The sequence below is a fragment of the Bufo bufo genome, chromosome 2 (assembly GCF_905171765.1).
Source record: "Bufo bufo chromosome 2, aBufBuf1.1, whole genome shotgun sequence".
In the NCBI taxonomy this organism is placed as follows: domain Eukaryota; kingdom Metazoa; phylum Chordata; class Amphibia; order Anura; family Bufonidae; genus Bufo; species Bufo bufo.
In genome coordinates, this window is record NC_053390.1 from 3,589,626 (window position 1) to 3,608,913 (window position 19,288).

Sequence of the window (19,288 nt, forward strand, 5' to 3'; positions counted from 1 at the left end):
TTTAGTGCACTGTGGCCGGGGCTGCTCTGTTTAGAGCACTGTGGGCGGGGCTGCTCTGTTTAGTGCACTGTGGGCAGGGCTGCTCTGTTTAGTGCACTGTGGGCGGGGCTGCTCTGTTTGCTGCGATGTGGACGGGGCTGCTCTGTTTGCTGCATTGTGGGCGGGGCTGCTCTGGTACACTGTGGGCGGGGCTGCTCTGTTTTCTGCACTGTGGGCGGGGCTGCTCTGGTAAACTGTGGGCGGGGCTGCTCTGTTTACTGCACTGTGGGCAGGGCTGCTCTGGTGCACTCTGGGCGGGGCTGCTCTGTTTGCTGCACTGTGGACGGGGCTTCTCTGTTTGCTGCACTGTGGGCGGGGCTGCTCTGTTTACTGCACTGTGGACGGGGATGCTCTGGTGCACTGTGGACGGGGATGCTCTGGTACACTGTGGACGGGGCTGCTGTTTGCTGCACTGTGGGCGGGGCTGCTCTGTTTGCTGCACTGTGGGTGGGGCTGCTCTGGCGCACTGTGGGCGGGGCTGCTCTGTTTGCTGCACTGTGGGCGAAGCTGCTCTGGTGCACTGTGGGCGGGGCTGCTCTGTTTGCTGCACTGTGGGCGAAGCTGCTCTGGTGCACTGTGGGCGGGGCTGCTCTGTTTGCTACACTGTGGGCAGGGCTGCTCTGGTGCACTGTGGGCGGGGCTGCTCTGTTTGCTGCACTGTGGGCGGGGCTGCTCTGGTACACTGTGGGCGGGGCTGCTCTGTTTACTGCACTGTGGGCGGGGCTGCTCTGGTACACTGTGGGCGGGGCTGCTCTGTTTTCTGCACTGTGGGCGGGGCTGCTCTGGTACACTGTGGGCGGGGCTGCTCTGTTTACTGCACTGTGGGCAGGGCTGCTCTGGTGCACTGTGGCCGGGGCTGCTCTGGTGCACTGTGGACGGAGCTGCTGTTTGCTGCACTGTGGGTGGGGCTGCTCTGTTTTCTGCACTGTGGGCGGGGCTGCTCTGGTACACTGTGGGCGGGGCTGCTCTGTTTACTGCACTGTGGGCAGGGCTGCTCTGGTGCACTGTGGCCGGGGCTGCTCTGGTGCACTGTGGACGGGGCTGCTGTTTGCTGCACTGTGGGTGGGGCTGCTGTTTGCTGCACTGTGGGCAGGGCTGCTCTGTTTGCTGCATTGTGGACTGGGCTGCTCTGTTTGCTGCACTGTGGGTGGGGCTGCTCTGGTACACTGTGGGCGGGGCTGCTCCGTTTGCTACACTGTGGGCGGGGCTGCTCTGGCGCACTGTGGGCGGGGCTGCTCTGTTTGCTGCACTGTGGGCGAAGCTGCTCTGGTGCACTGTGGGCGGGGCTGCTCTGTTTGCTGCACTGTGGGCGAAGCTGCTCTGGTGCACTGTGGGCGGGGCTGCTCTGTTTGCTACACTGTGGGCAGGGCTGCTCTGGTGCACTGTGGGCGGGGCTGCTCTGTTTGCTGCACTGTGGGCGGGGCTGCTCTGGTACACTGTGGGCGGGGCTGCTCTGTTTGCTGCACTGTGGGCGGGGCTGCTCTGGTACACTGTGGGCGGGGCTGCTCTGTTTGCTGCACTGTGGGCGGGGCTGCTCTGGTGCACTGTGGGCGGGGCTGCTCTGTTTGCTGCACTGTGGACGGGGCTGCTCTGTTTGCTGCACTGTGGGCGGGGCTGCTCTGTTTGCTGCACTGTGGGCGGGGATGCTTTATTTGGGTGCACCGTGGGTAGGGTCACTCTTGCGCAGTGCACTGTGGATGCTGCATTTGGATAACCTGTCTTCCTCCGTGTCAGGTGACATTACTGGCGGAGCGAATGTGCATGAAATTATTTATTTTCATAAAAATAAAATGAGCATTTTTCAGGATTAGTCCAGGTTCACATCCAGATGCCGAACAGTGGGATCCGCCACCATAGAGTCCCATCCTAGAAGAAATGTATACGTGTTTTACTGGACTCTGCAGGATAGAAGCGTGTGGTGCACTGCGCTTTTGTATCCTTTTTTCCCCAACGCAGGGCAAAAATGTCTAGGCGTTCCCGGTCATTACATACAGACCCCGCAATGCAATGTCATCAGTCTGTACGTAATGACCCAAAATTCTGAGACGCTGTTGTCTGTGTCTATGGCTTTTTATTTTTTTGCATAAGTAAACTACAGAATTTTATTTAAACTGGGTTTCTTCATATTTTTGTTTGAAGATTGGTACACCCGATCCAGGTGTTATCCATGTTTACCGGAGTTACCCACAGGTGAGCTGGACGTGTGCTTTATATTTGTAGAATAATTTGTGATACGAGGGAATTCCGCTCATCCCGGTCACATTATGGAGTCGGTTCTCTGAAAGCTAACCCAGATCTTCAGCCCTCTGGATCTCATTCAGATCTTCTGACCTCTGATTCCTCACCCAGATCTTCAGCCCTCTGGATCTCATTCAGATCTTCAGACCTCTGGTTCCTCACCCAGATCTTCAGCCCTCTGGATCTCATTCAGATCTTCAGACCTCTGATTCCTCACCCAGATCTTCAGCCCTCTGGATCTCATTCAGATCTTCAGACCTCTGATTCCTCACCCAGATCTTCAGCCCTCTGGATCTCATTCAGATCTTCAGACCTCTGATTCCTCACCCAGATCTTCAGCCCTCTGGATCTCATTCAGATCTTCAGACCTCTGATTCCTCACCCAGATCTTCAGCCCTCTGGATCTGCACCTTGATCTTCAGCCCTCTGGATCTGCACCTTGATCTTCAGCCCTCTGGATCCTCATCCAGACCTTCAGACCTCTGGATCCTCATCCAGACCTTCAGCCCTCTGGATCTCATTCAGATCTTCAGACCTCTGGATCTCATTCAGATCTTCAGCCCTCTAGATATGCACCTTGATCTTCAGCCCTCTGGATCTGCACCTTGATCTTCAGCCCTCTGGATCTCATTCAGATCTTCAGACCTCTGGTTCCTCACCCAGATCTTCAGCCCTCTGGATCTCATTCAGATCTTCTGACCTCTGATTCCTCACCCAGATCTTCAGCCCTCTGGATCTCATTCAGATCTTCAGACCTCTGGTTCCTCACCCAGATCTTCAGCCCTCTGGATCTCATTCAGATCTTCAGACCTCTGATTCCTCACCCAGATCTTCAGCCCTATGGATCTCATTCAGATCTTCAGACCTCTGATTCCTCACCCAGATCTTCAGCCCTCTGGATCTCATTCAGATCTTCAGACCTCTGATTCCTCACCCAGATCTTCAGCCCTCTGGATCTCATTCAGATCTTCAGACCTCTGATTCCTCACCCAGATCTTCAGCCCTCTGGATCTGCACCTTGATCTTCAGCCCTCTGGATCTGCACCTTGATCTTAAGCCCTCTGGATCCTTATCCAGACCTTCAGACCTCTGGATCCTCATCCAGACCTTCAGCCCTCTGGATCTCATTCAGATCTTCAGACCTCTGGATCTCATTCAGATCTTCAGCCCTCTAGATATGCACCTTGATCTTCAGCCCTCTGGATCTGCACCTTGATCTTCAGTCCTCTGGATCTCATTCAGATCTTCAGACCTCTGGTTCCTCACCTAGATCTTCAGCTCTCTGGATCCTCACTTTGATCTTCAGCCCTGTTCTCATTATGTGGGGCGGATCCGTTTTGCAGCCCATAGACTTCTATTATGATGGAATGAATAACGGAATGTCTCTAAAGGCTTCCGTTATGCATTCCGTCATAGAATTGCGTTATAGTCCGTGGTAACAAAATCCATAACGCAATTCTGCTTTTACCACCAAACGAAGCGTAAATGAATTTCATATTCGCTCATCTCTAGATATAACATCTGAGGAAGTAAAAACAAAGACCAAAAACTGCACAGAAACTATAAGCCTGCAAAGCATCGAGCCATGGGCAAGAGCTGCACATCAAGGACCCCTCATCACCAAGGTATGGGTGTAAATGATATGCTACACATTCTGTGTCACCTTCCCCCCTTTAGACATATTGTCTCCGGTATATGAAGGTCCAGAGTTACTCATGTGGTGCTCCTGCTCATCTGTCCGCTCCTTCTACTGCATCTTTAGGATTGTTTTCAGGGATGGTCAAATTGGACAAAGGACAAAAGAGCTCCAGTGATGTCTGGAATAATGTATGTGTCCTCTGTGTGGTGTAGGTATAGATTGTGTCTGCCGCTGTGGGTGGCTGTTCTGTAGGGTCTGTGCTGAATGGGATTATTATACGGTTCTGCTATATGGTTGTTATATAGGGTCTGCACTGTATGTGATTGTTATATAGAGTCAGCACTGTGCGCGGCTGAGATATAAGGTCTGCACTGTATGTGGTTGTTATATATAGGGTCAGCACTGTATGGGGTTGTTATATAGGCTCTGCACTGTATGTGGTTGTTATATAGGGTCTGCACTCTATGTGGCTGTTATATAGGGTCTGCACTGTACAAGGTGGTTATATAGGGTCTGCACTGTATGTGATTGTTATATAGGGTCTTCACTGTATGTGGTTGTTATATAGGGTCTGCACTGTATGCAGTTGTTATATAGGGTGTGCACTGTATGTGGTTGTTATATAGGGTCTGCACTGTGTGTGGTTGTTATATAGGGTCTGCACTGTATGTGGTTGTTATATAGGGTCTGCACTGTATGTGGTTGTTATATAGGGTCTGCACTGTATGCAGTTGTTTTATAGGGTCTGCACTGTATGTGGTTGTTATATAGGGTCTGCACTTTATGCAGTTGTTATATAGGGTCTGCACTGTATGCAGTTGTTGTTTAGGATCTGCACTGTATGTGGTTGTTTTATAGGGTCTGCACTGTATGTGGTTGTTATATAGGGTCTGCACTTTATGCAGTTGTTTTATAGGGTCTGCACTGTATGTGGTTGTTATTTAGGGTCTGCACTGTATGTGGTTGTTATATAGGGTCTGCACTGTATGTGGTTGTTATTTAGGGTCTGCACTGTATGTGGTTGTTATATAGGGTCTGCACTTTATGCAGTTGTTTTATAGGGTCTGCACTCTATGTGGTTGTTATATAAGGTCTGCACTGTATGTGGTTTTTATATAGGGTCTGCACTTTATGCAGTTGTTTTATAGGGTCTGCACTGTATGTGGTTGTTATATAGGGTCTGCACTGTATGGGGTTGTTATTTAGGGTCTGCACTGTATGTGGTTGTTATATAGGGTCTGCACTTTATGCAGATGTTTTATAGGGTCTGCACTGTATGTGGTTGTTATTTAGGGTCTGCACTGTATGTGGTTGTTATTTAGGGTCTGCACTGTATGTGGTTGTTATATAAGGTCTGCACTGTATGTGGTTGTTATATAGGGTCTGTTCTTTATGCAGTTGTTTTATAGGGTCTGCACTGTATGTGGTTGTTATATAGGGTCTGCACTCTATGTGGTTGTTATATAGGGTCTGCACTGTATGTGGTTGTTATATAGGGTCTGCACTGTATGTGGTTGTTATATAAGGTCTGCACTGTATGTGGTTGTTATATAGGGTCTGCACTGTATGTGATTGTTATATAAGGTCTGCACTGTATGTGGTTGTTATATAGGGTCTGCACTGTATGTGGTTGTTATTTAGGATCTGCACTGTATGTGGTTGTTATATAGGGTCTGCACTGTATGTGGTTGTTATTTAGGGTCTGCACTGTATGCAGTTGTTATATAGGGTCTGCACTGTATGCAGTTGTTATATAGGGTGTGCACTGTATGTGGTTGTTATATAGGGTCTTCACTGTATGCAGTTGTTATATAGGGTCTGCACTGTATGCGGTTGTTATATAGGGTCTGCACTGTATGTGGTTGTTATATAGGGTCTGCACTGTATGCAGTTTTATGGGGTCTGCACTTTATGCAGTTGTTGTTTAGGGTCTGCACTGTATGTGGTTGTTATATAGGGTCTGCACTGTATGTGGCTGTTATATAGGGTCTGCACTCTATGTGGTTGTTTTATGGGGTCTGCACTGTATGCAGTTGTTTTATAGGGTCTGCACTGTATGTGGTTGTTATATAGGGTCTGCACTGTATGCAGTTGTTGTTTAGGGTCTGCACTGTATGTGGTTGTTATATAAGGTCTGCACTGTATGCAGTTGTTTTATAGGATCTGCACTGTATGTGGTTGTTATATAGGGTCTGCACTGTATGTGGTTGTTATATAGGGTCTGCACTGTATGCAGTTGTTTTATAGGGTCTGCACTGTATGCAATTGTTTTATAGGGTCTGCACTGTATGTGGTTGTTATATAGGGTCTGCACTGTATGTGGTTGTTATATAGGGTCTGCACTGTATGTGGTTGTTATTTAGGGTCTTCACTCTATGTGGTTGTTATATAGGGTCTGCACTGTATGTGGTTGTTATATAGGGTCTGCACTGTATGCAGTTGTTTTATAGGGTCTGCACTCTATGTGGTTGTTATATAGGGTCTGCACTGTATGGGGTTGTTATTTAGGGTCTGCACTGTATGCAGTTGTTTTATAGGGTCTGCACTCTATGTGGTTGTTATATAGGGTCTGCACTGTATGTGGTTGTTTTATAGGGTCTGCACTGTATGTGGTTGTTATATAGGGTCTGCACTTTATGCAGTTGTTTTATAGGGTCTGCACTCTATGTGGTTGTTATATAAGGTCTGCACTGTATGTGGTTGTTATATAGGGTCTGCACTGTATGGGGTTGTTATTTAGGGTCTGCACTGTATGTGGTTGTTATATAGGGTCTGCACTTTATGCAGATGTTTTATAGGGTCTGCACTGTATGTGGTTGTTATTTAGGGTCTGCACTGTATGTGGTTGTTATTTAGGGTCTGCACTGTATGTGGTTGTTATATAAGGTCTGCACTGTATGTGGTTGTTATATAGGGTCTGCACTGTGTGTGGTTGTTATATAGGGTCTGCACTGTATGTGGTTGTTATATAGGGTCTGCACTGTATGTGGTTGTTATATAGGGTCTGCACTGTATGCAGTTGTTTTATAGGGTCTGCACTGTATGTGGTTGTTATATAGGGTCTGCACTTTATGCAGTTGTTATATAGGGTCTGCACTGTATGCAGTTGTTTTATAGGGTCTGCACTCTATGTGGTTGTTATATAGGGTCTGCACTGTATGGGGTTGTTATTTAGGGTCTGCACTGTATGTGGTTGTTATTTAGGGTCTGCACTGTATGTGGTTGTTATATAGGGTCTGCACTGTATGTGGTTGTTATTTAGGGTCTGCACTGTATGTGGTTGTTATATAAGGTCTGCACTCTATGTGGTTGTTATATAGGGTCTGCACTTTATGCAGTTGTTTTATAGGGTCTGCACTCTATGTGGTTGTTATATAAGGTCTGCACTGTATGTGGTTTTTATATAGGGTCTGCACTTTATGCAGTTGTTTTATAGGGTCTGCACTGTATGTGGTTGTTATATAGGGTCTGCACTGTATGGGGTTGTTATTTAGGGTCTGCACTGTATGTGGTTGTTATATAGGGTCTGCACTTTATGCAGATGTTTTATAGGGTCTGCACTGTATGTGGTTGTTATTTAGGGTCTGCACTGTATGTGGTTGTTATTTAGGGTCTGCACTGTATGTGGTTGTTATTTAGGGTCTGCACTGTATGTGGTTGTTATTTAGGGTCTGCACTGTATGTGGTTGTTATTTAGGGTCTGCACTGTATGTGGTTGTTATTTAGGGTCTGCACTGTATGTGGTTGTTATATAAGGTCTGCACTGTATGCGGTTGTTTTATAGGGTCTGCACTGTATGTGGTTGTTATATAGGGTCTGCACTCTATGTGGTTGTTATATAGGGTCTGCACTGTATGTGGTTGTTATATAGGGTCTGCACTGTATGGGGTTGTTATATAGGGTCTGTACTGTATGGGGTTGTTATATAGGGTCTGCACTGTATGCAGTTGTTTTATAGGGTCTGCACTCTATGTGGTTGTTATATAGGGTCTGCACTGTATGGGGTTGTTATTTAGGGTCTGCACTGTATGGGGTTGTTATTTAGGGTCTGCACTGTATGCAGTTGTTTTATAGGGTCTGCACTCTATGTGGTTGTTATATAGGGTCTGCACTGTATGTGGTTGTTTTATAGGGTCTGCACTGTATGTGGTTGTTATTTAGGGTCTGCACTATATGCAGTTGTTATATAGGGTCTGCACTGTATGCGGTTGTTATATAGGGTCTGCACTGTATGTGGTTGTTATTTAGGGTCTGCACTCTATGCGGTTGTTATATAGGGTCTGCACTGTATGTGATTGTTATATAAGGTCTGCACTTTATGCAGTTGTTTTATAGGGTCTGCACTGTATGTGGTTGTTATATAGGGTCTGCACTGTATGGGGTTGTTATATAGGGTCTGTACTGTATGTGGTTGTTATATAGGGTCTGCACTGTATGTGGTTGTTATATAGGGTCTGCACTTTATGCAGTTGTTTTATAGGGTCTGCACTGTATGTGGTTGTTATATAGGGTCTGCACTGTATGGGGTTGTTATATAGGGTCTGCACTGTATGTGGTTGTTATATAGGGTCTGCACTGTATGTGATTGTTATATAAGGTCTGCACTGTATGTGGTTGTTATATAGGGTCAGCACTGTATGCAGTTGTTTTATAGGGTCTGCACTCTATGTGGTTGTTATATAGGGTCTGCACTGTATGGGGTTGTTATATAGGGTCTGCACTGTATGTGATTGTTATATAGGGTCTGCACTGTATGTGGTTGTTATTTAGGGTCTGCACTTTATGCAGTTGTTTTATAGGGTCTGCACTGTATGTGGTTGTTATTTAGGGTCTGCACTGTATGTGGTTGTTATATAGGGTCTGCATTGTATGTGGTTGTTATTTAGGGTCTGCACTGTATGTGGTTGTTATATAGGGTCTGCACTGTATGGGGTTGTTATATAGGGTCTGTACTGTATGTGGTTGTTATTTAGGGTCTGCACTGTATGTGGTTGTTATATATGGTCTGCACTGTATGTGGTTGTTATATAGGGTCTGCACTGTATGCAGTTGTTATATAGGGTCTGCACTGTATGCAGTTGTTTTATAGGGTCTGCACTGTATGTGGTTGTTATATAGGGTCTGCACTGTATGCAGTTGTTTTATAGGGTCTGCACTCTATGTGGTTGTTATATAGGGTCTGCACTGTATGTGGTTGTTATATAGGGTCTGCACTGTATGTGGTTGTTATATAGGGTCTGCACTCTATGTGGTTGTTATATAGGGTCTGCACTGTATGTGGTTGTTATATAGGGTCTGCACTGTATGTGGTTGTTATATAGGGTCTGCACTGTATGCAGTTGTTATATAGGGTCTGCACTGTATGCAGTTGTTTTATAGGGTCTGCACTGTATGTGGTTGTTATTTAGGGTCTGCACTGTATGCAGTTGTTATTTAGGATCTGCAGCTGTGTATGGTTGTTTTATGTACAAGTTTTGGTGGGATCAGTCAATCTTCTTCGGAAGGACTGCCCTTAACGATAGCATGGTTTCTAGATCTTATTTGCAGTAAGAGTCCTGATCACTGCTCCTGGATCCATATATATATGTGTATGTGCCCCCAGTCTAATCACTTAGAAGTGGAGAGGTCACCAGCCAGTATCTCTATATAACATAAAGCGGAGGCTTTCTCACTGCTGGCTCCTTACTGACCTAAGCGTCAGGAAGCGATAAAATGGTTTCGGCTTCTGATGGGTCTATTTCTGATTTAGCAGAAGTGATCCCTGACATCGACCTCAACTTGTACCTCTCGCTTCTCTGCTTCTAAATGCAGAACTAGAACACACTAGTGGCAGACGGGTATGAGTAGGTGGGAGATGTCTGTGATGACACATGCCTCACCCTCACTTCTTACATCCCCGAGGGTCTAGCACTTCATACATGAACCTTATTGCTACCACACTTCTCTTGGTAAGTGCCCCTCACTGTGGTCTGTTCTTCAGATTACTGGTCTAAGAAGACGGCCATCCTGATAGCGACCTTACTGACCACCAACCTCCTTCTAGTCATTGTGGTTATGAGACTGAAGGTGACCTATAGAGAGAGATGTGCTGAACAGAAAGTGGGTGAGTACTGGTACTGCTTTAGATGGCAGAGAACATAATAACCCACCCAACAGAACCCTCAACCTCCCTATGAATAGAACACACAGGACAACCATATAACTCTTTGTTGGACAGGGGTCGGTCACAGCTTTACTGATATTATCAAACATTAGATCATATCAGATATTAACCACAGGGTTGTTATTAGACCACAATATTTATATCAAAGGGATCCAAAGCGGAATATCAACCACCGACTCCTGGTGGGCAAGAATGTCTTTATCTCCACCACATCATCTCCACCCAACATCTGACCTCCAGCTGTGTCGGTGAAAAGAAGTAGAACCAAAAACAGAAAACACCATAAACACCAAAATAAGTAGCGAACCCCAAACACCAAAAAGAGGGGACAAGGGAAGCTTAAACAGTCACACGGTGAACCAGGAGCGCGTCTGCAGATGACACTGCCATACATGAGCTCTCCAGGGGAGGTTGGGATTAGGGAGGCCAAAGCCACTGAGCTATAGGATTGGCGGGAGGAAGAAGAAAAAAAGAAAAGTGGCCAAAAGGCAACTCCAAGGCAATAACTACCCTCCCAGCATGCAATAAGTCACAAAAAACGTGGCTGGAGGCAGTTTTACCATTAACCCCCTTTTTTATGACTGCTCAACCCGTCTTTTTGAGTCAGGGACAATTTCCTAGGCAGATTGTTGGCCAGAAGGATTTTTGTGAGTACTGGAAATATTGTATCAGGAACTGGGTGAGTACTAGTGCCATATTCGATTTCGCAATATTTAGTGAATATTCGATTGAATATTCGTCTTATATTCGTCAAAATCGAATATTCGTCATTATTCTATTTATTGCGAATAATATGCGATTTAATTATTAGCATATTGCGATTTTTTTTTTAACTGTATAAGGCAACTATCCTATTGGTTGGCTATTGGCTAATATGCGTATTTTACGAATATTCGCTATATTGCTATATATTCTTGTTTTAGAATATGATGAATATTCTAAAAAACGAAGTTAAGGCAATATAGCGAATATTCATAAAATACACATATAGACTGTAATTTAGCTAATATAGCGCTATAATCTTTTTTTTATAGTCTAATTTTTTTTGTCTCTTCTGAACTTCAGATTTGGAAAAAATTTACACTATTAAAAAAAAATACTATAGCACTATATTAGCTAAATTGCAGTCTGTATGTGTATTTTAAAAATATTCACTATATTGCTATAACTTTGTAACTTTAGAATATGATAAACGAATATATTCGTTATTTAGAATATTCGTCTTTTTTTTATTTTCAATCTGTACTGTTATTCCACTTTGGCATACTCCTCCCCGACAAGTGTCCCCGTCACCATGTGAACGCCTGTGGGTTAGAATATACCATCGGATCTGAGTTTTCACTATCTCAGGGAAAACTCAGATCTGATGGTATTTTCTAACCCACAGGCGTTCCCATGGTGATGGGGACGCTTGTCGGGGAGGAGTATGCGAACAACTGTACAGATTGGAGAAAAAAAGGTGAATATTCTAAATAACGAATATATTCCCTATATTGCTATATATTCGTTTTTTAGAATATTCGTCATTTTTTTTCCATATGAAAACATGATTTCTTCCTGCTTAAGTTGCTTGTGGGCCAATGACTCATTGACCCACAAGAAAGAAGCAGGGAGGAATCATGTTTTCAGATGTTAAAAAAAATGACGAATATTCGATATAGCGAATATATAGCACTATATTCAAAATATTTGCAAATTAGCGAAGTTGTGATATTCGCGATTAATATTCGCTATTCAAATATTTGCGCTCAACACTAGTGAGTACTAGACCTAGTATACTAGAAAATGGTGAGTACTGGGACCACGGTATCAGAAAATAGGTGAGTACTGGAACTAGTGTGAGATGGGGAAACAGCTCTCATTGTTTGAACACTGTGTGGGTTAAATTAAATGTTCTGGACTGACATTCTGCTGTTTGGCCACAAGATGCCGCTGTTTCCTAACACAGCTACAGACTGCACATATATCTCCATAGTCATGAGAGAGGTGGGGTTACACACAGAGCCTGGAGAGGGAGGAGAGAGGAGACAGCAGCCATCTTAGAGGGAGGTGAAACTAAGGAGCTGTGTGAGCAGAGAATCCGATGGCATCCAGGTGTGAGAGCATCCCTCAGTGACCAGAGCTGCAGAAAAGTGAATCGTGTCCAAGACCCTGATACTGTCCAGAGGAAGGAAGATTGCTGCCAGGAATGCTGATGAGAGCAGAGGAACAAAGCAACATACACTGCGGTACCGCATGCTTGTTGGAGAGACATCTGTTCTGTTCAGAGTCACCAGCGGATGAAGAGCAGACCCGGGTCGGTAAGATCGTGCACGCACCTCATTGCAGTGTTGGTGCCTAGAGACTGAGACCAGGCCTGTAGTTAGTTTGTTTGTGTCAGGCCACAAGTGTTACTACTGTTCATTGCAAGGACTTCATAACTTAAAGTGACATTTCACACTGGAGAGCTGATAAAATTCCCACAAACTTAAGACAGGCTGGCGTTTTGCTCAGAAGGAATTCTCAGGCACGTGCTACAGACCAGCTATGGGAGGGGGAATACTGTAGAGCCTTGTAAGATTGTAAGCCGTTGTGCTGCACCACAGGCTAGCCCGAACCACACACCCATACAGTGGTTCTTGTTTTTAGGGTAATAACAGGTAAGGTGTGGCAGTTTAGTTATGCCCGCCAGTAGGTAAATTACTGCAATTTCACTCTGAATCCATCAGAGGGCGCCGTGCTGTGCAGCACAAGGGTCTCAGCATTCGGGCTGGGTGTGTGTAAATTTATTGTATATTCCCAGCATTTGTGGTTGTGTTTATTGCAATATACAGGTAAAATTCTGTTTTGGCAAAAGCTGGTGTTGGGGTTGCTTTCCTCGTTTGTGACTTCACTGTATACTGGGGAGCCCACAGCGCTTACACTAGTGTATCAGGAAATGGGTGAGTACTGGAACTACTGTATCATGTGATGGGTGAGTACTGAGACTACAGTATCAGGAATTTGGCGAGTACTGGAGCTACTGCATCATGTAATGAGTAAATACTGGAACTACTGTATCATGTAATGGGTGAGTACTGGAATGACTGCATCATGAAATGGATGAGCATTGGCATTAGCGTATCAGGAAATGGGTGAGTACTGCAACTAGTGTATCAGGAAATGGGTGAGTACTGGATCTACTGTATCATGTAATGGGTGAGTATTGGAGCTACTGTATCATGTAATGGGTGAGTATTGGAGCTACTGTATCAGGAAATGGGTGAGTACTGGAAGTTTTGTATCATGTAATAGGTGAGTACTGGAACTACAGTATCATCTAATGGGTGAGTATTCTAACGACTATCAGCAAATAGGTGAGTACTAGAACTACTGCTTTAGGAAATGGGTGAGTACTGCAACTAACGTATCAGGAAATGGGTGAGTACTGGAACTACTGTATCATGTAATGGGTGAGTATTGGAGCTACTGTATCAGGAAATGGGTGAGTACTGGAAGTACTGTGTTATGTTTTTGTTGGTGAGTACTGGAAGTACTGTATCATGTAATGGGTGAGTACTGGAACTACAGTATCATCTAATGGGTGAGTATTCTAATGACTATCAGCAAATAGGTGAGTACTAGAACTACTGCTTTAGGAAATGGGTGAGTACTGCAACTAACGTATCAGGAAATGGGTGAGTAATGGAACTACTGTATCATGTAATGGGTGAGTATTGGAGCTACTGTATCAGGAAATGGGTGAGTACAGGAAGTACTGTGTTATGTTTTTGGTGAGTACTAGAAGTACTGTATCATGTAATGGGTGAGTATTGGAAGAACTGTATCATGCAATGGGTGAGTACTGGAACTACTGTATCATGTAATTGGTGAGTACTGGAACTACTGTATCATGTAATTGGTGAGTACTGGAACTACTGTATCATCTAATGGGTGAATATTCTAACGACTATCAGCAAATGGGGGAGTACTGGAAGCACTGTATCAGGAAATAGATGAGTGCTGGAACTAGTGTATTAGGAAATGGGTGAGTACTGGACCTACTCTATCGTGTAATGGGTGAGTATTGGAGCTACTGTATCAGGGAATGGGTAAGTAGTGGAAGTACTTTATCATGTATTTGGGGAAGTCCTGGAAGTTCTGTATCATGTAATGCATGAGTACTGGAACTACTGTATCATGTAATGGGTGAGTACTGGAACTACTGTATCATGTAATGGGTAAGTATTGTAAAAACTGTGTCAGCAAATGGGTGAGTACTGAAACTACTGTATCATGTAATGGGTAAGTATTGTAAAAACTGTGTCAGCAAATGGGTGAGTACTGGAACTACTGTATCATGTAATGGGTAAGTATTGTAACAACTGTATTAGGAAATGGATGAGTACTGGAACTACTGTATCATGTAATGGGTAAGTATTGTAATAACTGTATCAGGAAATGGGTGAGTACTGGAAGTACTGTATCAGGAAATAGGTGAGTACTGGAACTACAGTATCAGGAAATGGGTGAGTACTGGAATTACAGTATCATGTAATGGGTGAGAACAGGAACTAGTGTATTAGGAAATTGGTGAGTACTGGAAGTACTTTATCATGTCTTTGAGGGAGTCCTGGAAGTCCTGTATCATGTTATACGTGAGTACTGGAACTACTGTATCATGTAAAGGGTGAGTACTGAACTATTGTATCATGTAATTGGTGAGTACTGGAACTACTTTATCATGTAATGGGTGAGTATTGTAACGACTGTATCAGCAAATGGGTGATGTAACGGATCTCCTGGCACCCCGACTGGGTACCTCCGTTGATGGATGATCCTAGTGCTTTCCGAGGGCTCCAAGCACTCCACTCGACACCGTAACCACCACAGGAACAAGGGACAGGAACAGCTCTTACAAGAGATAGGGGTTATAGCCAGGGGAGTATACAGCGTATAGCAATCCCCAGACACATGAGACTAGGCTCTATGTTGAATGTAAAACAGAACTCTTTATTGAACACACAAGCATTGCCTTTTATACACATTTTCCAACAAGGGTACCACCCCCGTGGACCTGGTTGGGAATTGAGGACATAACATAGCAGCCAATCATTTACAGTTTTACAGTTTAAACACAAAACTATACATTCAACAAACACAATGGCATTGCCTGTGACGCAATCAATAACAGAATAGGCATTGTCTGTGACGCAATTAACAACACAATGGCATTGCCTGTGACGCAATCAATAACACAATAGGCATTGCCTGTGACACAATTAACAACACAATGGCATTGTCTGTGACGCAATTAACAACACAATGGCATTGCCTGTGACACAATTAACAACACAATGGCATTGCCTGTGACACAATTAACAACACAATGGCATTGCCTGTGACACAATTAACAACACAATGGCATTGCCTGTGACGCAATCAATAACAGAATAGGCATTGTCTGTGACGCAATTAACAACACAATGGCATTGCCTGTGACGCAATCAATAACACAATAGGCATTGCCTGTGACACAATTAACAACACAATGGTATTGCCTGTGACACAATTAACAACACAATGGCATTGCCTGTGACACAATTAACAACACAATGGCATTGCCTGTGACGCAATCAATAACAGAATAGGCATTGTCTGTGACGCAATTAACAACACAATGGCATTGCCTGTGACGCAATCAATAACACAATGGCATTGCCTGTGACACAATTAACAACACAATGGTATTGCCTGTGACACAATTAACAACACAATGGCATTGCCTGTGACACAATTAACAACACAATGGACCCTGCCTGTGATATAGTTAACAAACACATTGGACTTAATTACTCACAGGCATAAAATACACATTTTTCCCAACCACAGAAAACACCCCAAAACACCACATATTCCCATAAAAGTTACATCCCCTGATAGGTTGTTCACCCAGATCGAGGCTATCCCAAAATCACCCAGATTGGTTCAGGGGTTCAGGAATTTCATGGAAGTATTATTTTTGCCCCACCGTGAACATGGTCACATGCCCCAAATAGTTCCAGTAAAAAGTCCCCGGGGCAGAAACAGAGCCTTTGAAATCCAATATGCCCAAATAGTGTCCCAGGGGCCATAGTCACAGGGCAAGAGGCTGGCAAGCAGGCCTCTCCAACTCCCAGTGACGAAGGTGCTTTCGTCACAGGTGAGTACTGGAACTAGTGAAACAGGAAATGGGTGAGTACTGGAAGTTCTGTATCAGGAAATATGTGAGTACTGGAACTACAGTATCAGGAAATGGGTGAGTACGGGAATTACTGTGTCATGTAATGGGTGAGTACTGGAACTATAGTATCAGGAACTGGGTGAGTACTGAAACTACTGCATAAGGAAATGGGTGAGTACTGGAACTACAGTATTATGTAATGGGTGAGTACAGGAACTAGTGTATTGGGAAATGGGTGAGTACTGGAATTACTGTATCATTTAATGGGTGAGTACTGGAGCTAGTGTATCGGTAAATAGTTGAGTACTGGAACTACTGCCAAGGCCAATAAGATAATGGGTTGCATCAAAAGGGGCATAGATGCCCGTGATGAGAACATATTCCTACTACTTTACAAATCGCTAGTCAGACCACACATGGAGTACTGTGTACAGTTCTGGGCTCCTGTAAACAAGGCAGAAATAGCAGAGCTGGAGAGGGTCCAGAGGAGGGCAACTAAAGTAATAACTGGAATGGGGCAACTACAGTACACTGAAAGATTATCAAAATTAGGGTTATTCACGTTAGAAAAAAGACGACTGAGGGGAGATCTAATTACTATGTATAAATATATCAGGGGTCAGTACAGAGATCACTCCCATCATCTATTTATCCCCAGGACTGTGACGACGGGACATCCTCTGCGTCTGGAGGAAAGAAGGTTTGTACACAAACATAGAAAAGGATTCTTTACGGTAAGAGCAGTGAGACTATGGACTCTATACTGTAAGAGCAGTAAGACTATGGACTCTATACTGTAAGAGCAGTGAGACTATGGACTCTTTACTGTAAGAGCAGTGAGACTATGGACTCTATACTGTAAGAGCAGTGAGACTATGGACTCTTTACTGTAAGAGCAGTGAGACCATGGACTCTACTGTAAGAGCAGTGAGACTATGGACTCTATACTGTAAGAGCAGTGAGACTATGGACTCTTTACTGTAAGAGCAGTGAGACTATGGACTCTATACTGTAAGAGCAGTGAGACTATGGGCTCTATACTGTAAGAGCAGTGAGACTGTGGACTCTACTGTAAGAGCAGTGAGACTATGGACTCTATACTGTAAGAGCAGTGAGACTATGGACACTTTACGGTAAGAGCAGTGAGACTATGGACTCTTTACTGTAAGAGCAGTGAGACTATGGACACTTTACGGTAAGAGCAGTGAGACTATGGACTCTTTACTGTAAGAGCAGTGAGACTATGGACTCTATACTGTAAGAGCAGTGAGACTATGGACTCTTTACTGTAAGAGCAGTGAGACTATGGACTCTTTACTGTAAGAGCAGTGAGACTATGGACTCTATACTGTAAGAGCAGTGAGACTATGGACTCTATACTGTAAGAGCAGTGAGACTATGGACTCTATACTGTAAGAGCAGTGAGACTATGGAACTCTTTATGGTAAGAGCAGTGAGACTATGGAACTCTTTATGGTAAGAGCAGTGAGACTATGGACTCTTTACGGTAAGAGCAGTGAGACTATGGACTCTTTACTGTAAGAGCAGTGAGACTATGGACTCTTTACTGTAAGAGCAGTGAGACTATGGACTCTTTACTGTAAGAGCAGTGAGACTATGGACTTTACTGTAAGAGCAGTGAGACTATGGACTCTATACTATAGGAGCAGTGAGACTATGGACTCTATACTGTAAGAGCAGTGAGACTATGGACTCTTTACTGTAAGAGCAGTGAGACTATGGACTCTTTACGGTAAGAGCAGTGAGACTATGGACTCTTTACTGTAAGAGCAGTGAGACTATGGACTCTTTACTGTAAGAGCAGTGAGACTATGGACTCTACACTGTAAGAGCAGTGAGACTATGGACTCTGTACTGTAAGAGCAGTGAGACTATGGACGCTATACTGTAAGAGCAGTGAGACTATGGACTCTTTACTGTAAGAGCAGTGAGACTATGGACTCTTTACGGTAAGAGCTGTGAGACTATGGACTCTTTACTGTAAGATCAGTGAGACTATGGACTCTTTACAGTAAGAGCAGTGAGACTATGGACTCTTTACAGTAAGAGCAGTGAGACTATGGACTCTTTACTGTAAGAGCAGCCAGACTATGGACTGTATACCGTAAGAGCAGTGAGACTATGGACTCTATATACTGTAAGAGCAGTGAGACTATGGACTCTTTACTGTAAGAGCAGTGAGACTATAGACTATACTGTAAGAGCAGTGAGACTATGGGCTCTTTACTGTAAGAGCAGTGAGACTATGGACTCTACTGTAAGAGCAGTGAGACTATGGAACTCTTTATGGTAAGAGCAGTGAGACTATGGAACTCTTTATGGTAAGAGCAGTGAGACTATGGACTCTTTACGGTAAGAGCAGTGAGACTATGGACTCTTTACTGTAAGAGCAGTGAGACTATGGACTCTTTACTGTAAGAGCAGTGAGACTATGGACTCTTTACTGTGAGAGCAGTGAGACTATGGACTCTTTACTGTAAGAGCAGTGAGACTATGGACTCTTTACGGTAAGAGCAGTGAGACTATGGACTCTTTACTGTAAGAGCAGTGAGACTATGGACTCTATACTGTAAGAGCAGTGAGACTATGGACTCTTTACTGTAAGAGCAGTGAGACTATGGACTCTTTACTGTAAGAGCGGTGAGACTATGGACTCTATACTGTAAGAGCAGTGAGACTATGGACTCTTTACTGTAAGAGCAGTGAGACTATGGACTCTTTACTGTAAGAGCAGTGAGACTATGGACTTTACTGTAAGAGCAGTGAGACTATGGACTCTATACTGTAAGAGCAGTGAGACTATGGACTCTATACAGTAAGAGCAGTGAGACTATGGACTCTTTACTGTAAGAGCAGTGAGACTATGGACTCTGTACTGTAAGAGCAGTGAGACTATGGACTCTTTACTGTAAGAGCAGTGAGACTATGGACTCTTTACTGTAAGAGCAGGGAGACTATGGACTCTTTACTGTAAGAGCAGTGAGACTATGGACTCTTTACGGTAAGA

At 44.3% G+C, this 19,288-nt stretch overlaps 1 protein-coding gene across 4 annotated transcripts in view; it reads left to right on the forward strand.

Moving 5' to 3' along the window:
• Positions 1 to 3,806: 3,806 nt before the first annotated feature.
• The window catches only part of LOC120991954 (C-type lectin domain family 12 member B-like), a 72,855-nt gene continuing 57,373 nt past the window's right edge, over positions 3,807 to 19,288 (forward strand). For 3 of the 4 annotated variants that reach the window (XM_040420701.1, XM_040420700.1, XM_040420702.1), the window contains exons 1-2: positions 3,807 to 3,902; positions 9,897 to 10,019. In XM_040420701.1, coding sequence (XP_040276635.1) covers positions 3,863 to 3,902; positions 9,897 to 10,019 — 163 coding nt within the window. In that variant the 5' untranslated portion in view covers positions 3,807 to 3,862. The remainder of the gene's footprint in view (positions 3,903 to 9,896; positions 10,020 to 19,288) is intronic. The other variant, XM_040420703.1, reaches the window with a different exon arrangement.